This window comes from Chaetodon trifascialis, chromosome 12 (assembly GCF_039877785.1).
Source record: "Chaetodon trifascialis isolate fChaTrf1 chromosome 12, fChaTrf1.hap1, whole genome shotgun sequence".
NCBI lineage: Eukaryota > Metazoa > Chordata > Actinopteri > Chaetodontiformes > Chaetodontidae > Chaetodon > Chaetodon trifascialis.
The window spans coordinates 26,213,667-26,234,257 of NC_092067.1; the positions used below are offsets into that span (position 1 = coordinate 26,213,667).

General features: G+C 48.7%; 1 protein-coding gene across 1 annotated transcript in view; it reads left to right on the plus strand.

Moving 5' to 3' along the window:
• The window catches only part of gli2a (GLI family zinc finger 2a), a 58,532-nt gene extending 38,269 nt beyond the window's left edge, over nucleotides 1-20,263 (plus strand). Inside the window, exons 5-13 of the mRNA XM_070976488.1 lie at nucleotides 6,334-6,535; nucleotides 6,730-6,928; nucleotides 8,425-8,535; nucleotides 8,991-9,131; nucleotides 11,206-11,355; nucleotides 13,405-13,569; nucleotides 14,397-14,675; nucleotides 15,811-16,177; nucleotides 16,340-20,263. Coding sequence (XP_070832589.1) covers nucleotides 6,334-6,535; nucleotides 6,730-6,928; nucleotides 8,425-8,535; nucleotides 8,991-9,131; nucleotides 11,206-11,355; nucleotides 13,405-13,569; nucleotides 14,397-14,675; nucleotides 15,811-16,177; nucleotides 16,340-18,681 — 3,956 coding nt within the window. The 3' untranslated portion in view covers nucleotides 18,682-20,263. The remainder of the gene's footprint in view (nucleotides 1-6,333; nucleotides 6,536-6,729; nucleotides 6,929-8,424; nucleotides 8,536-8,990; nucleotides 9,132-11,205; nucleotides 11,356-13,404; nucleotides 13,570-14,396; nucleotides 14,676-15,810; nucleotides 16,178-16,339) is intronic.
• The last annotated feature ends 328 nt before the right edge of the window (nucleotides 20,264-20,591 follow it).

A 20,591-nucleotide genomic window follows, 5' to 3' on the forward strand; every position in this document is an offset into this window, starting at 1 on the left:
GACAACCGCCAACATGACACGTCAGTGACATTTTCATGACAAAAATATGATCAAACTCCCGTCGCAGTAACACCAAAGCACATACGTGTCTTTCTTCCCCGGTAAAAGAGAAACAGCCAAACTTTACAGCCATCTTGCCCTTTGTTCTCAGCACCAGGCATGTTGATACCATCCTCTCGTTCTTCCTCTTGAGGCTGTTTCATGGAAGAGCTCCCCACATCAAAGCTAGCGGAGCTTTTCAGACGTATACGTCGCATGGGGGCCACGGCTAGTTGAGGGTGCATTAACACTAAAAGCCCCAAGGCCAGGAGCTCGTAAAAACACGTGTTACCTTCCAGTCTCTCATTCTGATGGAGTCTCAGGTGTGTTTGTGCTGTTATTAAGAGTAACACCCCACACAACTAATCCCGGGTTACCGTAAAAGGGCAGCCTGGAGTGAATGCGGCCATGCGAGGTGGAGGAGGAGGTTTACCCTCAGAGCTTTGTGTCAGGCGGCGATGGATTAACCTCGCGGGCTGCATGCGCTGTCCACTTCCTGGCATGGACGAGGCAGCTTCACACTGACCCACACACACACAGACAGTTTAACAGCCAGGCAAATAAGCAGGCAAATGCTCACAAACTGGTACACGTGTTTGCACACAAACTCACAGAGAGCAGCCTGTTCTTTCATGCCAGTCAGAAGCTCTATCACGATGACGGTCAGGCACCAGAACAGACGCCTGATTTCAGCAGCGAAACGCATCCAAGAAGCCGTCAGCCCTCATGAATGGGGGACAGAGAGCGCACAGAGTGGAAAACTGTCCGTGAAAGTCCGCCTTTTCGATGCCTGATAATCAAACACTCCCCTTGGCCCCGCTCGGCTCCAGGAGCCGTCGCTCCTTCTTTCATCCCGTCCGGCCGCCCACCCAGAAAAAGCCCCCACCTCTGCAGCATCACGCTCTCCACAGACACCGTGTGACACTTCTGCCGCCATCAACAGAAAGAAAACTGGACCAGATATCTGATCGTTTGGCAATTAATCTTTGAAAGGACCTCAATCACTTAGCTAAACACAGCGCTGCTGAAAGGGAAGGGTGAGGAAGGTTAGGCCTCCTCCTCCTCCCCCTTCTTCTTCTCTACCTCCAACCACCTCAGTGACCGCCGCTGTGCTGCCTTGCCCACACTTGTTTGGCGAGGCTGTTTACTCAAATAGCCACAACCCCCACCTCCCTCACCCCCGCCGCCTGCCTCAACGCAGCGTCCACACTCGCTGCCACCGTCCCAGCAGCTTTTATTTAGTGTTCTACCACGCTGGGAGTGATGTGGTCAGGTTTGGGCCACTCTTCCAGTCTGGAGGCTCTTCCACTGCGGCCTCCAGACACAGGGCCCATATTGACCAAGGCGGCCAGCTAATGGTCATCGCGGGCAGCCTCGGCCTGAATCAAAGGCCTCATTTACTGCCAGAGCGTGGGAGGAGCAGCAGCGGCGGAGGTGGCAAATATGTGCTTAATCCCTTGCCGTTAGTTTTGGAAGGCAGTGCAGATAAAACGCATATTAAAAATCAATTTATGCACTAATATTCAGCAGACCCACCGCAAAAACTGGGAGCCCTCAGTGAACCCGTAGCATGGCTCCTCACCCGTCTCCCCCTCCTCCCCCCGTTTTCCCTCTGGATGAGTGAATTGCGAGGTGTTCGGTCGAACCCTGAATCACTGCTGCTGTGAGGATGTGCTCCGGTGGAAAAGCTGTGGAAACGTGCGTCAGTAAAGGTTTTTAGGCTGTTCACACACCTCAGCTCAGACAATGAGCTACAGCCACAGACCATCACAAACCCGTCCAGCAGAATGGTTGTTGGACTGCTCTTGTTTTACTTCTTGAGGATCCAGAAGCTGCTCGCCGGGTTTCCCTCCCACAGAAAGGCCCCATGACAGCATGATGGACAGGGCCGCTACGTAAACAGGCCGGAAAGGCTTCGCTGATACGCTTAGCTGCTCCTGTAAGTCCGCGCTGGTGTCTCCGATTTGCTTTTCACACATTAATCACTGTCCTTATCCGACATGAGTGATGTGCAGACTGACAGCGACAGACGGGGCTAAAACAACAAAAATACATTTTGCTCCAAAGACTCACCGTAAAGCAAATATCAGTTTCATCAAGTCGTTAACTGTAGTTTTGTCTTACGGCTCTTTAAAAACTGGCCAGTGGTTCAGTGCTTTCACTTCTTCTTGAGTGCACGAGCTTTGTTTGTGTGTAAAAACATGCTTGACTTCTGCAGGATTAATTCCAGGATGAGACAACTCAATATTTAGCTTTTTGAGATGTTTATGTGTCACATCAGAGTCGTACATGGCTGCAGCGGTTTGGTGGGGGCCAACGTCACTGTTTAACCAGCACAGCACCAACAGCATCGTTAGCATCATGGAACACGTCGTTGAGCTTGTGAAACTCAGCTTTTTGTTGTGACGCGGCGAGGCCTCGCAGTGTGCAGCCTCCTCTGCAGGTGTGTGCACGCTGTCTGCAGAGGTGAGGTGCACCGAGCTGTTGTCACCGCTCTTCATTCTAAGACAGAGAAACGTTCATTCTTACATGACTGAAAAGACGTTAGCGTTAGCGTTGGTACACCACCACTACAGTGAGTCTAACTAAAGGCGCATTATGGTGCTTCACATTGGGAGGCAGTCAGAAGGCTGTTTGTCTGCAGCGAGCAGGTATGTGACGGCTGGGTGGGCAGAGGAATATCAGAGGGGCTTGTGGGAAAACGCTGAAGCTCCCACGACAAAAGCGGCGGCCAAAGTAAATGTCTGCCGTCCCGGAGAAAAAGATTTCAGTGTTGATGCAGCGGAGGGAGTGAGGGAGATAGATCTGTGTACTGATGTGGTGGTGAGGGGAGAGGGGGTCCGGGGGGGGGCGTTCCCCTCAGACTGCATACACAAACACTTAACTATATGTTGGTTCATGAGCACATGGGTGGAAGTGTGTGCATAAACACACACTGGCAAACACAACGGCGGCTTTGGGCTGGACACTGGGGGCTCATAGAGGATTCAGCACGAGCCCCCTCGCTAATAAAATTCACAGTGTTAGTATTAGTGAGATTTAACAGGGAAAATAAACATTTTCTCACTCTGGCTGGTCCGGGGGGGTAGAGAGGCTGGCTGAGGATGTGGAGGCCTGGGGCCCTGCTGGCACGAAGTCAAGCCGAGGTGTGGTGGTGATTGGGGGGGGGGGGACTTTGCTGCTGAGGCCTGCTTCACCCCAGACAAGGTCAAAGCTGGGGGGGGCAGCTGCTCAGGACTGCGTTTGTCCCTTCAGCACATCATGATTTGAAGTTTCTTGAAGCGATTTTTTGAAAGAAATGTGAAAACATGAAACCCAGATTCACACCAAAGCCAGTAAACGTGTGAGGCACGTGCACTGAGGTAGATGATCACCTGTAAAAGTGCTCTGATCTCACTCTGCACATTAGCAGCGTCGCTAATTTGACCTTCAAAGACCTCTGGGGTGTTTCCTGCGCTGTAGAGGCGTCTGCACAGGCTTTACCTCACAGGCTCAGATCAGACCGTAACACAAGTGGCTGCAGCTTCGCTCTGCAAGGTGGAAACTGATAACGTATCTGCAGCTCAGTGGACATTAAATATCTCGTCTTTGTGCTGTATTCAATGGAATACAGGTCAAAAAAGGATTTGCACATCATCCCACTATTTTTGAATAAATGTCTTACACGGTGTGCTGACTGTCTGGACTCGGGGTCGTCCAGTACGTCCCCCCGGCCCAGGTTAGGTACACATGACATGCTTGTGTGCATAAACTACTTAAACTTAAACAACGCGGTTAAAGGAGGCATTTCCTGTACAGTAAACCTTTCCACCCTAAGAATAAAATACCATAAACCCGTAAGATCTCACTCAGGCTCTGCTTTTACTGCCTCTGCTCAGTCAGAGCACATGCTAGCGTTGTTTTCCTGTAAACTCATCCAAGGATGTTTTGACGTCTCACTACATGTTGAGCTGAGGACTGTTTCTGTATCTCACCCAGACAGCTCATCACTCCACTGATGGCGTAATCCATTGCCTGTAAACTCGAATCATGACTCAGGAATACAAATCTGAAGTTGGAAGTTTCTGATTTTATTTAGCGTACCTCTGAAAACGCTCATTTATTTTAGATCAAAATGATGATGAATTCCTCGCAGGGCCTCACATCGACCCTCCATGAGCTCCAGGCCGGGACGACGCTGAGAGCTAGCTGCGTCTGAGAATTAGCACAACCCTCCAATTACAGTGTTTTCATTTTCCACAAAACCTCCTCAGATAAAACTGCACAGGCAGATGCTTAAAATAATCACACACACACTCTTGACTCCCATCCTTTTTAATATCCTCTTTTTTTCTTGCCTGTATCGATGCGTACTGCAGCGCCTGTAATTATGACTCTCTATATAAATCCAGATCCCACAATTACAACCAGCCCGCGATGCAGTCCCACAGAGCAATGGCACACACGCAGACACGCACTCACATACAGCATGTACACATTCACACACACACACGGCGTATCACCACACACTGCCGCGCCGCCACGGCCTGCGCAACATCTGTTTTCTCACTCCCCGCCGGAACCTGCTCACCCTTTCAATTATAACTGCCACCTATAAAACACGCCTTTACCAAGTGGTGAGAGTTCTGTGTGTGTGTGTGTGTGTGTGTGTGTGTGTGTGTGTGTGTGTGTGTGTGTGTGTGTGTGTGTGTGTGTGTGTGTGACATTTGACATTAGATCTGACCAATGACATCCACTGGAACAACACTGAGCTAAACAAACCTAGCCTGCCTGCAGCTTAGCTTCGGCGGGCCGAACATTACAGGCGTTCGAGCGTCGCCGCTGCAGGCGGCACGAATTCTTCCGAGCTGAGGTCGACGTGTGGACCGAGGGGGCGGTTTGACGATGGAGGTAGAGGGCGGCGTTTTGGGCACAGTGCCCAGAAGGGTGAAGCAGGCGCCAGGCCACCAGGCTGCGAGGCCCGTTTCCTGCTTTATGAAGGGGAATATTAATGCACCTATCTCGCATTAAATCTGTGGGCGACAAGCGCGCCTCAGCGGTCGCAGTGCTGATCAGAACGAGCTCTTCATTCATGACGATCCACCTTCCCTCCACCTCCTTTACTCCGTCCTCCCTCCTCCTTACTCCATGACACATTTATTTATTAGCCCTAAAGAGGCACATTCCTGACGAGCGTTTGTTGTGTTTGCCAGCTCTTTCATACACATCTCTATCATCTCCGACCAGCTTTCTGGTTTTCTTTTGAGGCCCCCAACTACTGTCGTCTGCCGTCTGAAGTTCCCGGGGGCCTTTTAACTAAGTGCATATTCCTCTGCTTTACGACTCGCCACCTCCAAACGTAATAGTTTTGTAAGTAAGATCCTGGTTTACGGCTGCAGGTCTGGCGCGGTGATTATGGCGGTGCCTGGATTCATTTGGCTCGAGGCGCTGTGAGTCGTGCCAGCAGAGAGTCAGGGATTGGTTTCACATTGACAGCAGTGGAGCTGACAAGTAGCAAATGTGTTCTTAGGTGAGTTGTGATGGGCCTATTATGAGTTTCCTGCCTCTCGCGCCTCTGGTGACGTCTGCTTTAAGACCTAATTACACATGTGCACAGAGACTCAGGCCGGTGCTGCTCTCTGTCCCGTCACACCGCCGAGCAGCACCTGTTGGTCCGAGGTGACCCGTCTGTCTGCGTGGGAGCTCCATGCCTCACATGAACGACGGCCGCCGGCGCGTTTGGAAAAATAAATAGCCTTCTCTTCATGGGAAAAGAGTCTCCCCATCATTTTCCTCTGCTCTCTTCTGCGAGAATAAGAAACTAGTGCAGCGACCAGGTCTAGCGGGAGGCCGTGAACCCTACCTTTGTGAGTGCGCCTTGTTCTTTTTTAATGGTATTCTGAGATCAATTTGTTTAAATTGCCTCCATTTAACTTGCCCGAGTACGGCAGTCTGAAAGAGATCGCTATCGCGGTAATTACGGAGAATGATTGGGGGTGATTCATTATGCATAAGAGGATGCGAATGTTAAATAGGGGAGCTGTGTGTGTGTGTGAGAGATGCAGGAGATAGCGTGTAGCTTAGCATGGCGGTGACCTCCACCAGAACGCTCAGGGCTGAATGTTTCTCCTCTCATGGTCCAGGGTAACTGCTGGTTTCTATTGAGGCCAGGTGGAGATTTAATGGAAGGAAGTGACACGTTGGTTTTCCAACCCGAGCCATGACGGCAGCATCGTGATTCTGCACGTCAGACGTCGTGCTAACTTCTTTTGGCGTCGTCCGGAGTTGACTGACATCTACTGTGTCTGTGTCCAGTTTCACGATTCTCCAGCCCACGACTGACACCGCGACTGAGCAGGAAGAGGGCGCTGTCCATCTCCCCGCTGTCAGACGCCAGCATCGACCTGCAGACCATGATCCGCACCTCGCCCAACTCCCTGGTGGCCTACATCAACAACTCCCGCTCCAGCTCGGCCGCCAGCAGCTCCTACGGGCACCTTTCGGTCGGAGGGATCAGGTACTGCATCAGTGCACGTGACACATGCACATTTCCAGGCATATACACACCTGAACATACACATTGGTTGAGATAATGTCTGTAACAGGACGTTTTGCTTTTTCATGATTCAGTCGTTGAATATTAGCCACTAGAGAAAAGTCTCCACTCACATTTTCCATGAAATAACGTCTTTCCTTCACCCTCCTGCTCAGCCCCTCGTTCAGCTTCCCCCATCACATCAACCCCGTGGCGTACCAGCAGCTGCTGTCCCAGCAGAGGGGTCTCAACGCCTTCGGCCACACGCCTCCTCTCATTCAACCGTCGCCGTCCTCGTTCTCTGCTCGCCAGCACCCGCTCACCGCTTCAGCCATGTCCACCTCCCACAACAGCTCCGGCTCTGAGGCCAACCAGGTAGGAATGGGAGTGTTTGTGAATGTTCCAGGGATTAAAATACCGTGTACAGGGAAGTGTAGCGCTGGTGCTCCTGATTGTTTAAGGACTAATACGGAGCTGAAAATGGTGAATTTTGCTTTTGAAGCTCGAAATACTGTCAGCTTAGATTTCACTCACAAGTTTGCATAATATATAAACATGTCATGAGTATGGTGGGAACTAGTGATGGTTTACATCAGCTGACTGAGCCAAAATGCAGCTTTTGTCCAACAAAAGGAAAAACTGAATGCACGTTTGCTTCATGCAGGACTTCAATAATCAGCTGATGATATAAATTACTGGCAGTTTGGTGAACGGCAGTACTGTACGTGCAGCCTATTTAAAGTTGTCATGAATGAAGTACACCCCGTCTCAGGGTGGAACTATGCAGGAGGCTCCTTCCCGTCCCATCTGTTCCACTTCCTGCCTCTCCTCGCCCTCCTCATCAGCCCGCTGCGTACACCGCAGCCACTCGTAACGTAAACTTCCCACTCGGTGAATCGCTCCTCGCGCTGCTGTCAGAGCCTCCAGCTCTGTTTCGGCACAGCGTCTGCTCACACACACCGAGAGCATCCAGGAGTATATATCTGCATACGCACACACACACAAACAAGACACACCCCCATTCACCCGCACACACGGACACACATTCAGCCTCTTTTCAACAGTGATCAGAAACATACTTCCCTCTTGGTTTGCAGCCAACTGAATGAATCATCGAGGCCCCCAGAAATGCTGAACTGCACTGCAGCGTCTGGGTGGGATTAGGAGACCCCCCTCCAATATTGGACCGCCTCCAATGAGCCCCAATTTACACACACACACACACACACACACACACACACACACACACACACAATAATTTATCAGCTGCTTTGCGTTTTATACCTCCCCTTTCTTTCCAGCTCCATCACAGCTTTAACAGGCCTTGTGCGTCCGTGTCTTTCTGTCGCCTTCAGAATCTGTTGGCAGATCAAAGCCCCCGCCCCCCACAACCCCCGACCCTGCCGCCTTCCCCCCCTGTACTGAGGGTAATAACTCCCCTTCTTTCATATTTCCTTGTGGCTTTGGCGATCATAAAGCAGTCTAAACTGTTTAGTCTCGGCGGCGGGTCCTGGTCTGACTTATGGGCCGCGGTGCCTGGCGCGAACGGGACTCAACACGTCTCTCTGCAGCGGACTGTCGAGCCAAAAACAATTGCGTGCTATCTCTGTGACTCCATTATCTGATTCCCCCCCGCCGCTCCCTGTGGTGACTGCGTGGAATCTGGTGGTTTAATGAACTGGACGGACGCGTCGGCTGGTATGTGTTTGGATTAATGGGATGATTCACTGGGATGGATCATGAGCGAGTGGGTTGGCGGATCGGTGGATGGCAAAGCGAGGTTAAATGGTTAAAAAACGCACCGTTCTGCTTCCTTCATTCATGAAATCAGACCAGTTAAATACCCAGTGTCTGTCCTTTCTGTCCTTCAGAACGCCAGTGGAGACCCAGCAGTGAGCAGCACAGTCAACCCGCTGACCAACAAGAGGTCAAAGGTTAAGACGGAAGCAGAGGGTCCGGTGCCCATCTCTCCGTCCTCTCAGGTAAGAGAATTTAAAAAAACTGTGGACATTAGTCTGAAATCCTGAAAAGATAAACACAAACATAACGTCATCGCTGATTTCTAAGATCTGCAGTGACCTTCAGAAAGTCCTCATCAGCTGTATAGATTTTTTTTTTGTAATTTATCTCTCTCTGCAACAGCTTCAGCTACTCACAGCAGGAAAACACTCCCCACTTTATCCACAGCTGCTAATTTGGCTCTAACTGATTACTGGTAGCGAATAAACAGCAGCTTTAATTAATGACGAGACATGTTGTCACGCGTGGAGATCAGAGGCAGATAAGAGGATGCAGAACAGGACAGAACGCTTCTTTAACAAACCGACCACAGATTCAGCTAAAGACGCATTATTGCAGTCATTCATACGCTTCACTGGATGCACACATCTGTGCTGTTTGTTGGCCCCTCCTGACAAAGTGCTGTCCCCTTGTCCAGGACCACGGCGGGGGGATCTTGGACCTGAGTGAGGATCTGGATAAAGACGAGTGCAAACAGGAGCCCGAGGCCATTTATGAGACCAACTGCCACTGGGAGGGCTGCAGCAAGGAGTACGACACCCAGGACCAACTCGTTCATGTGAGTGTTACTGAGAGCGACTGACCGACAGCCTGGTCACGCTTTTTTACATCATCGTCCACGTTATTCGTCTGCTTCTCTGCAGTGACAGTCAGTTCCAAACGTTTGGTTTTGTTGTGGAAAAAGTGAAAAGTTCAAGCTTCTTTTCCGCTGCTCATTAAACCCTCGCTGATGGAGTCTGGTCAGAAAGCGGTCCAGTAACTGATGCTTTCCTGTCGGGCTGACACGCGCGACGTTAATGAGCCTGCCGGCTCTCGCCAAATTCAAGCCCAAGCCCTGCAGCTGTGCCCCCCATCCCCTCTGCCCAATGACCCCTGACCCCTAACCTCTCACTCCCAGCAACACCCCCAACCCCCGAAGCCCGAGGGCTGACCATAAATCCATCGTCATGCCAGGACCTCTGGAGTTATGGAACCTCGTGCTCCCCGCCTTCTCCACACCCGCTTTCCTCCTGTTTTCCACTTTCTGACTGTCAGCCATAGCAGAGCGCTGGTGGGAGGGGCATATGTCAGGTCCACGTACCCAGAGACGATGGCGGGCGCTGGTGAACGGGTTGCTGGGCTGCTGCGTGTCAGGACCAGAGTTACCTTTTGCCCAACTCCAGCTCCCAAGCCACAAACTCTGTGAGAGCCTGCCAGGATTAGCGAGCAGGCTCGCAGAGGATCGCTGGTTTGACCTCGGGTGTGGACAGACAATGTGAGGCCAACACATTCTGAAATCCTCACAGGAACGAGGGTCTCTGCTTTCTATCAACTTTATAAAAAAATACAGGCGCGTAAAAGTCATTTTCTCTGTAAAAACTCCAGACAGCACATCCAGGTTTCTTTTAATATCAGCCAAAAAAACTCGCACACCTGTGGCTTTTTCCGGCCTCTGCTTCACCAGAGTAATCCTGTTTCAAGCTCTGGATTCACAGCAGTGTGTGACCTGAAAATAGAGGCCTCCGCTCGTTTCCATCCCTCCACTTTCACCCAAAATAGATCTCAGCAGAATCGCCAACCGCTGAGCTTTTTCGCTGGTGGAGAAGCGGCCACATAAGTGGAGCGTTGTGGGCCTGGATGTCCTCAGGAAATGAAGTGGTTCCTCTGGGTGTGTGGATATTTGCATGTGGTGCACGAGAGTTTGTAAGTGTGTCTGTCCAGAGACAGTGTGTGTGCGCACCGTGTCTTTGTCTGCAGCGTAAGTCATCTGAGTTTTCATTTGAATTATTAATTTTAACACAAAAAAAGAAATCTTTAAGCATGACGACAAGGTGGAATTCATGCTGAAATTACTCTAAGATGTTTAATTTTGCAGCATCGTTTCAAAGAGAATTCTCTCCGAGACTTTTCATGAAGGTTTGCACTTTAATTGATCTGAAATCGCTAAACTAGCTAATGCAAAGTTTAAGCCGTGTCCCCGCTGACTCCCCCACCCATCAGAAGTAAGAAGAATAGAAGATAAATGCTCTTCCTGATCACTTTTACTGGGATCTGAGGAAGTTCCTCTTCCTTGAGAAGCACACAGACACACAAACACACACCCGGCCTGAACAAACAGACAACGCTTTTATAGTTTCTGTCTCCTGTTGACAGATGCATAATGACTGTCAGCCATAATGGATGGCACCGTCATTCAGAGTGTGTGTGTGTGTGTGTGTGTGTGTGTGTGTGTGTGTGTGTGTGTGTGTGTGTGTGTGTGTGTGTGTGTGTGTGTGTGTGTGTGTGTGAGGATGGATGGACATATGCATCTGGTGGGAAAAAGACAACAATTTGCTGACTCGCTTTTAGTAACACACACACACACGTTAGGTTTCCATCACTTGTGGGGACATTACATAGACTTACATTCATTTCCTGGAGACTTACCATAACCTTAACCTCAGTCTTCGCCCTGAAATGTACTGATTTACATTGTGGGGACCTGCATCCCCACAGTGTGACTGTGTACACAGATTTATTTCCCCACAACGTGAGTAACACATGGACACACACACTCACTTGGTTCCTGCTCTCCATTTTAGCTTTTATCCAGTCGTCTGCATCTCACGCGTGTTGCGATACATCGTGGTGATTGACTTGAATTGTCTCCTCAGCACATCAACAACGACCACATCCACGGCGAGAAGAAGGAGTTTGTGTGTCGCTGGGAGGAGTGTTCGCGGGAGCAGAAGCCCTTCAAGGCTCAGTACATGCTGGTGGTCCACATGAGGCGTCACACCGGGGAGAAGCCGCATAAATGCACAGTAAGAACCTGCATCGCTGTCAGGCGCTAACCGTCCACTGAGCAGAGGCTCATGTGACTCACTGATTGGCTGACGGGCGTCTGCAGGTAAAGGCGGATTTAGTTTTGCTTTTCACTGAAGGTGGGGGAGTTAAGAGAGACTGATTTTCAGCAGGAATGGTCCAAAACACCAATCCTACATTTCCCATAATGCAACTGAACCTCCCTGCGTGTATGTCCATGTCTTTCAAATGCCACCAGTTTGTAGGACAGGCCTTTTATTCTGAAGTCTCAGAGTCCAAGCTGATATCAGATATAACACAGCTTCACACGCGCTCCATCATCTTCAATGATTTTTGCTTATTCTGAATTTTAAAGCAGTTTCAAACAAGTTGGGACAGAAGCACCAAAAGACTGCAAGCCGTGTTTGAGTGTCTGGAAAACAGCCGTGCATTAAGGGTTAACAGTTAACCAACCACTGGAACTAGAACTGGGATGCTCCTCAGCCAATCAGTGTCGATCCTCCATCTCTTCCCTTTGATTAAAAACAGGTCCGTGTGATTTTCTTTGTGCTGAGCATCAGTGATATTTTCCATGTTGATAAATCATGCGGGTTTTATTGAAGCCTTCATTTGCTGTGTGAAGATCAAATTGAGGGCCTGTTTGCTTGGCTTCAAAGCTTGCTCACAGGCTCTTGTGAATGCATTAAAACAGATGACTTGTGAAAGAGAGAGTTAAGAAAGCTGATTGACAGCGTGGGTGTGTAATTAAAATCTGCAGACAAGCAGAGGGCCATGGGTCCTTATTAACGCTGTATATTCTCTGCACAAATCCCACATGCATCTGCTCATAACACTCCCCTTCAGTCTCCTCTTTTAAGGGAGAATCTTCTGACTTCTGTATCCAATTCCTGAGCAAGTCTAATTTGATTCTCTTTTCATTTCAAAGCCAATTACATTCACAATGACTGCTCAGAAGGAATACTAAATTATAGCTTGTACAGTACAAGTGAATACAAAGGCTAAACACAGACTTTTCTTTGTCTCAACAAAGCACAGCAGACAAAGAGCTCCACCGCACCTCACACTTAGTTTAGATATTTCACATAATAGCCCTTTTTACCAAAGTGTAGCACTGCTTTGCTTTTGTGTGGCGCGCCACAGTCGGTGGGCACCGGTCCAAGCGTGGATTACATTTAAAAACTGAAACACACGGAGCTTTTTTTTGTCGCCCAGCTGCCGACGAAACAACAGAGCACTCAGGCAGTCGGTCTCACTGTCTCTGTCTGTCTGTCTGTCTGTCTCACTCACTGTCTGTCTGTCTCACTGTCTGTCTGTCTGTCTGTCTGTCTCACTGTCTGTCTGTCTGTCTGTCTGTCTGTCTGTCTGTCTGTCTGTCTCACTGTCTGTCTGTCTCACTGTCTGTCTCACTGTCTGTCTGTCTGTCTGTCTCACTGTCTGTCTGTCTGTCTGTCTGTCTGTCTGTCTGTCTGTCTGTCTCACTGTCTGTCTGTCTGTCTCACTGTCTGTCTGTCTGTCTGTCTCACTGTCTGTCTGTCTGTCTGTCTGTCTGTCTGTCTGTCTGTCTGTCTGTCTCACTGTCTGTCTGTCTCACTGTCTCACTGTCTGTCTGTCTGTCTGTCTGTCTGTCTGTCTGTCTGTCTCACTGTCTGTCTGTCTGTCTGTCTGTCTGTCTGTCTGTCTGTCTGTCTGTCTCACTGTCTCACTGTCTGTCTGTCTGTCTGTCTGTCTGTCTGTCTGTCTCACTGTCTGTCTGTCTCACTGTCTGTCTCACTGTCTGTCTGTCTGTCTGTCTGTCTCACTGTCTGTCTGTCTGTCTGTCTGTCTGTCTGTCTGTCTGTCTGTCTCACTGTCTGTCTGTCTCACTGTCTGTCTGTCTGTCTCACTGTCTGTCTGTCTGTCTGTCTCACTGTCTCACTGTCTGTCTGTCTGTCTGTCTGTCTGTCTGTCTGTCTCACTGTCTGTCTGTCTGTCTCACTGTCTCACTGTCTGTCTGTCTGTCTGTCTGTCTGTCTCACTGTCTGTCTGTCTCTCTCTCTCTCTCTCTGCAGTTTGAGGGCTGTTCAAAAGCCTACTCTCGCCTGGAGAACCTCAAGACCCACCTCAGGTCCCACACCGGGGAGAAGCCCTATGTGTGTGAACATGAAGGCTGCAACAAGGCCTTCTCCAACGCCTCAGACCGGGCCAAGCACCAGAACCGCACACACTCTAATGAGGTATGTTCACACACACACACACACACACACACACACACACACACACACACACACACACACACACACACACACACACACACACACACACACACACACACACACACACATCGATCAGCCGACTCGCTCAGTGGGGTTTCGTGCATCTGAGCCTCCGTCAGCAGAGTGTTTAGTTTACTCTGAAATGTAATTGTTACGCTAGGCCTCATGAACAGATTTGTACTTGAGTGGCACGTACACGTGATTCTGTCCACGCGTGTGGATGTGACACAGTATGCACACCCGCTCTGTAGCCTTCATGACGTGTAGACCGTGTTGGCGGTGCTGAAGAGTAAGGACCACCTAACGCATCTACCTGGACTTCAGTCAACATTTGCAAGTATGTTTACAGGCTGTTTAATGGGCTGCAGCTGAGCAGCTAATTAGCTATCTAGCCTGTAAACTGATATTAGCGGTGCACTTTTCCCCAGTGAACGTTTGTTTGTCCAACAAGCTAAGACGTGTTCATGTTTGGAAGTTAGAAAAGGAGACTTCCTTAGCACAGAGGCTAATGTGGCTTGTTGTTCAGACTCTGTGACCGTCTGCTCTGTTTCATGCAAGATTTGATGCGCTGTATCAAGATAAAGTCCCCATCTGCATCGACTGATGCCGGAACAGTCAAATTATATAAAGCTGGGGGTGCCAGCCTGAAACCAAAGGCTATTAAAATGTACTTTCTCCTTTTGTATGAAGATTGGATTCAGGAGAACGCAGATAAATGATTTGTTTATGCTGGAGCAGACAAAAAAATGCAACTTCATTTCAGATGGACTTAAACTCCCTCTTTGCAGAAACCATATGTGTGTAAGATCCCGGGCTGTACCAAGCGCTACACGGACCCCAGCTCTCTCAGGAAGCATGTTAAGACAGTCCACGGACCCGAAGCCCACGTCACCAAGAAACAACGAGGCGACGCACCTCCGAGGCTGCAGCCGCCCAAAGGCAGCGAGAACGAGGCGAATTCCAAGCTGAGCGCTAAAGGCGTGGACGGCAAGATCGAGGCCAACAGCACCTCTAGAGGAGTGGAGGACTGCCTACAAGTCAAATCTATCAAGACCGAGAACTCTATGGTTGGTCCTGATCATGAAAATCAAAAATTCTACACACACACCTTTTTATATTTCATTAAAGATTTGCATTCAGGAGACTGTGGTTTGACTGAGTGCATCTTGAAGGAAATTAACCATTTTCAGCACTTATCAGTGCCCCTTGTTAATATGTAAGGTTAATGTAACTGCATGGCTTTACATGTTTAGGACACAACAAAGAGGAAAAGACACTAATTTTCTTGCTGTTTTCCACTTTACTAACATTGCTCTGAGGTTAAATGTTTACTCCTGGTACTGCCTGCATCCTCCCTAACTCACCTCTCTGGTTGTTGCTTGAACTTGCTTCTCTCAAGTTAACCTTCCTAATGGACAGACTTCACTGAGGTGAGCACTCAAACTGTCTCTGTGCCTTCTTGCCACTCAGCATGGGAGATGTGCGAATGTGTCCTCGTGTTTCATGCTGCATCGTTGCATTTTTGCATGATGTAAAATGTCCTTCTTGCATGGTTATCCATTTTTGCAACTTTAGGACGCTCCTTCCTAGACGGGATGCACACACACACACACACACTAATGTTTAACAGGATATTTCTGTCCACAAGATCACTGGCAGTAGCCTGTGCTGTCGGCCGATGATAAAAGTGATTGTCGCATTAATATTCAAAGGCTGGGGCTGTTTTAGCATGTGTGCTGAACAAACAGTGCCAGCATCAAGCTGTGATCAAGACTTTAGTTCATTTTAGGCCAGTTTAAATTACTGTCGCCGCTGAGCTGGATTGTTGCTCACAGAACTCATCTATTATCTACTTGTTTTCTTGTTGTAAATAAATCAAACTCATCTATAATTAATAATTATGGAACTATAGGCCTGCATTAGTTTTTACAAAACACCATCACAATCAGAATTATTTAACTGTGGTAATTATTTAATATTGAAGAATGCATAATGTAGTCCTCTGAACTGAGACGACAGCTTTTATTATTTTATTATATTCATTTCTGTTGATAAATTTCACTTATTCTTTCCACCATTTTTGCCAGTTTCGCAGAATATGTATTAATTAGTGGAAAACTGTACCGCTATCATTTATAATAAAGCTTTTATGCTTTGATTCATTACACTTACATTAAGTTCCTCCCTGCTCTCCTCCTCCAGACATATCAGTCCAGTCCTGGTGGCCACTCATCATGCAGCAGTGAGCCGTCGCCTCTCAGCAGCGCCAACAACAACGACAGTGGGGTAGAGATGGCCATGCACAGCGGGGGCAGCTTCGGGGACCTCAGTGCACAGGATGAGTGCCCCATGGTTGACTCCACTGTTCCTGCTGGGGGACAGCAGGCTGGGGTGGGGCTTCAGTTGAGGAAAGCCGTGAGTCATGGTGGCGCCGTCACCATCAAGCTGGAGAACATCAAAAAAGAAAGGCTGAAAACAGTGAGGGACTCCTGCCCCTGGGTCAGCTCTGCACCACAGCCACTGCAGGGCCAACGCAACAACATGAAGCTGCCTCCCATACCTGCAGTTGGTAAGTGCGACAGGTTGAAGAAATCCCTTAGTGTGTGTTGAAAGAGCTGAATGGCATTATTTGTAGATTAAAACAAGCAGAGACAGTGATGCTCATTCTCTGACTGTTAATACTGTAAACTTCTTGGTATCGTTATGTAATAATGTCCCATGCATCTGCCAGGTTCCCTGCTGGAGAACTCCAACGTGATGAGCAACTTGAGCAGTTTGTATCCTGGCCAACGAATGGGTGACCCGTCTTCATGTGAAGTCACACTGCTGAACCAGCTGAATGAGCGCCGTGACAGCACCACCAGCACCATCAGCTCAGCTTACACCATGAGTCGGCGCTCCTCTGGTATTTCACCCTGCTATTCCAGCCGCCGCTCGAGTGAGACGTCCCAGTTTGGTGCTAACCGGCACAACAATATCAGTTCTGCTGACTCCTATGACCCAATCTCCACTGATCTGTCTCGTCGCTCCAGCGAGGCCAGCCAGTGTGGAGGTGGTGGTGTCAGTGGAGGAGGGGGAGGAGGTCTCCCAAGCCTCCTTAGTCTGACACCAGCTCAGCATTATCGACTCAAGGCAAAATACGCTGCTGCCATCGGTGGAGCTCCACCTACTCCACTCCCCAATATGGATCGAATGAGCCTGAGGACCCGCATGGCACTCTACAGTGACTCCCAGGAAGGCTCGTCCCACCCATTCCACCAGCCACCTTCTGGAGCTGTGCCTCGGCGATGCAGTGATATTGGATATGGCACACAGAGCATGATGCCCCATGAGGTACCAGCCAACCTTCCCCGTCGTGCCAGTGATCCAGTGCGTCGTCCCTCACTGGACCCTCTCTCCTTTCCAAGGGTTCAACGCTATAACAGCATGAACAGCATGAATCCCATGAATGGTCCAGCAGCTGAACGCCACCAGGCACTGGCTATGCAGGGATACACTCGCTCTGATGGCAGCCTACAACGCTACCCATTTGCCCCCAGACCACCTAGCATTTCTGAGAATGTAGCTATGGAGAACATGGCAGTAGATGGGATGATGATTGGGGGGGAACAGAGTGGGGAGGATGATATGGTGCTTCCTGATGATGTGGTACAGTACCTCAGGTCCCAGAATTCTGGTCCCTCAAGTCACAACTTGGGGCAAGTGGACTACCATTCCAACAATCAGACTCAGGGCTACCAGACAGGCATGGGCCCACCGGCATCATTTTATGCACAGAGGAGGATGGCCATGGTGGATGGCACAATGACTCAATCTGGTCAGGACATGCAGACCTGCCAGATGGGTCCTGGTGGCTCCCAGCAACCCTTCTCACCACCGTCGGACAACATGTGCAAGAACAACATGCCAGTGCAGTGGAACGAGGTGAGCTCAGGGACTGTGGACACCACAACCAAGCTTTCCAAACAACAGCAGAACCCTTTCAGAGGGAATCTAGCTGTTGTTCAGCAGAGGCACAACTTTGGTTCCTTGCAGGGACAAGGTCAGGGCCTGGGCAGCAACCAGCAGGTAGTGCCTATGAGTCAGAATATGTCTATGCAGGGGTATGTGAACCACAACAGCCAGAGGCTGATGAACATCTCCCACCAGCAGCATCAGCAACAGCAACAGAAGCAGTGCAACAATGTGAACTTTAGTGAGCAAATGAGTCCTCAGCAAGGGTTTGGTCAAGAGGCAATCCCAAATTCTATATCCGGGAGCACTAGTGTGAGACCAACCCGGAACATTATGGCAGAACCAGAACTGCAAAGTCACAGAGTAAGGACACAGGCTGATGGGTATTCTCATGTGAACCAAGTGGACCCGCCACAAAATTACAGCGTTCTTTCCCAGCAGCAGCAGCAGCAGCAGCAGCAGCACAATATTCATAACGGGCTCAGAGGAATGTTACAACCCAGGCCTCCCACAGAACCCAAGTCCATTGCCAGACAATACACAGGGTCTAGCATGATGCAACCGAGTCGAATACCCAAGTCTTCTGATTTGAGCCCCAGTCGTGGTACTGACACCTCAGAGGCGAGCCCAAAGAGGCCCAGTGGGTCAGCAGCCCACAATAGCAACTCTGAAAATCCGAACTCTGCTGTGTTCTACACAGGTCAGGTTCAAATGTTTGAACCAACTTCTGTCACCTTTGATGCCCCTATGTCCCCCTGTGCTAGCCAGGCTCCTCCCAGCAACACCACTGCTGCAGCCAACATGGCCTCACCAGGAGTCAACCTGGTCTCCAGCAGTACGGCGGATTCTTCTACTGGTGGATCTGGTGGTCCGGAGCATGCCCAGATCGACTTTGACACAATGCTAGATGATGGGGACCACTCCAGCCTAATGTCAGGCACCCTGAGTCCTGGCCTTCTGCAGAGCCTCTCCCAGAATTCCTCACGTCTCACCACCCCCCGCAACTCTGTCACCCTCGCATCTGTACCGGCAGGGATTGGCAATATGGCCATCGGTGACATGAACTCTATGCTCACAGCCTTGGCTGAAGAAAGCAAGTTCCTCAACATGATAAGCTGAGAGCAATCAAACATCGTATCATCCATCCAGTCTTGATCATTTCTACATCAGGAATATATGGACTACACAAGAAAGCACTGATTGAACAATGCAAAACTGGCTATTTCATACATTTCTTTCTTCATTGCCCATAGGAATATGCTTATCTTGTAATATTTGCTTCAGATTATAATATGCTACATTAAAATTTTAATAGTAAGTATATCTAGGGTCAAGGACAATTTTCATTATTTGTTAAAAAGCCATACATTTTACCTACAAATATATGATAACCCAGGGTATATAAATGCATCTACAAACAATTGCCATTCAGTATTTGCTGGTCTAACAGCCCTTTACAAAGTGGTGCACTGAAAACAGTTCACATCATACCTTGCAGAGGACATCCAAGGTTGAGCATCTGAGTACAACATGAAAACAGTTACCAGGAAATGGAAAAGATATGTAGATAACAGATAATATTTTTTCATGAAGACCTTTATGTGTATAGATTATACTGTATGGTACTTGCTTTAAGTTATGCTTTAGAGTTTTGATGTTTAAACTGGGGCTGTCAAAGGTACAGTAACATACGAACACCTGCTATTAATTAAATGTCTACAAATCCATCACGTGGCTCAGAAGGACGGACACAGCAATGTATGTCAGTTTTTGCAGGCAAATAACTTGCATCGACTTTAGCCTTTCACTTCACTATGTTCACTCAACATAGTCCGAGCCCAACAACACGCAATGCATGTAGAAACTGATACATGCCAGTGGTGAAAAAAACATGAACTGCTATTGTAGTTTATACAGTATATGTACTCACTATACTTCAACTATCTGGCAGTATAAAGAAAGAAGTGCTATTGTAGCAGCATGTCCTGTGCACATCTTGTTTTGTACTGCTTTCAATTACACCTGGATTTTGGAATGAAGGTTATTCGTGAATCTGAGAAAAACATCCTTACATTGAACAGTGAAAGTGAATTTTTCTACGAACGTTCGTGAATTTTCATATGCATTTAATACCGTTCAACCAGACATGTATGACTAATTAATTGTAATTTACAGAATTAAGAATTTGACAGCCCTAGTTTAAACACGTGGTTGTACAACATTATGATCCACAGATATTAAGTGCTTTTTGATCACGGTCTGAGCTCTTGGGGATGGCACTGTAAAATCTGATTTCCTTCTTTGCCCTCTGGATCAGAAGCATTAACTCTCCATGGTCCCATCTCACAAGGGTAAATGATTGAAAAGGACAAGGATGTGCCTCTGTGTTATCTATCAGGGCACATGAACCCCTGTGTCTGATGAGGAGCATTCTCTAAAAGAATATACAAGTACCTCTGTGTGTTCTCAGTAGAGATCCAGTCCTAATTAACACATTCACACCACCCCCTTCGCTGCACCCCTGGGCTCTGGATGAACTGCAGAGAGTCCAGGAAGGGACACAGACTTTGATAATGAAATCCTGTTTCGGACAGGACTGGTGAACCGGCCCTGCAGATTCCTCAGTTTTATTATGTTTGCTGAATTTCTAGTAGCCTTTGAAATGTTTGCGTGTATGCTACTATTCCCTTTTACTATGCTCAGTGTGCGTGGGTTCATGTGAGTGTGTGTATATAGCTTTTGTACATTTCAAATAAACTATCTCCTTTTTTTTTCTGTTAAGATCCCTGCGTTGTGTCGTCTTTGATAACATGGTCTGTGGTCCCTGGAGGTCACATGAAAGTACAGCTAGTACGCTACAAGTGAGATCATATCTGGCATGTTCTCAGACGGCTGCTGAGTACAGCTCTGAGAGCAAACACCAGTATGCTCACTGTAACTCCAGCAGCCATACGTAGAAAGAGTGCACACAAAGAGGACTCTGAGCACCAGATATTAATGAAAACTGCTTCTACTGCGCCGCATATGTA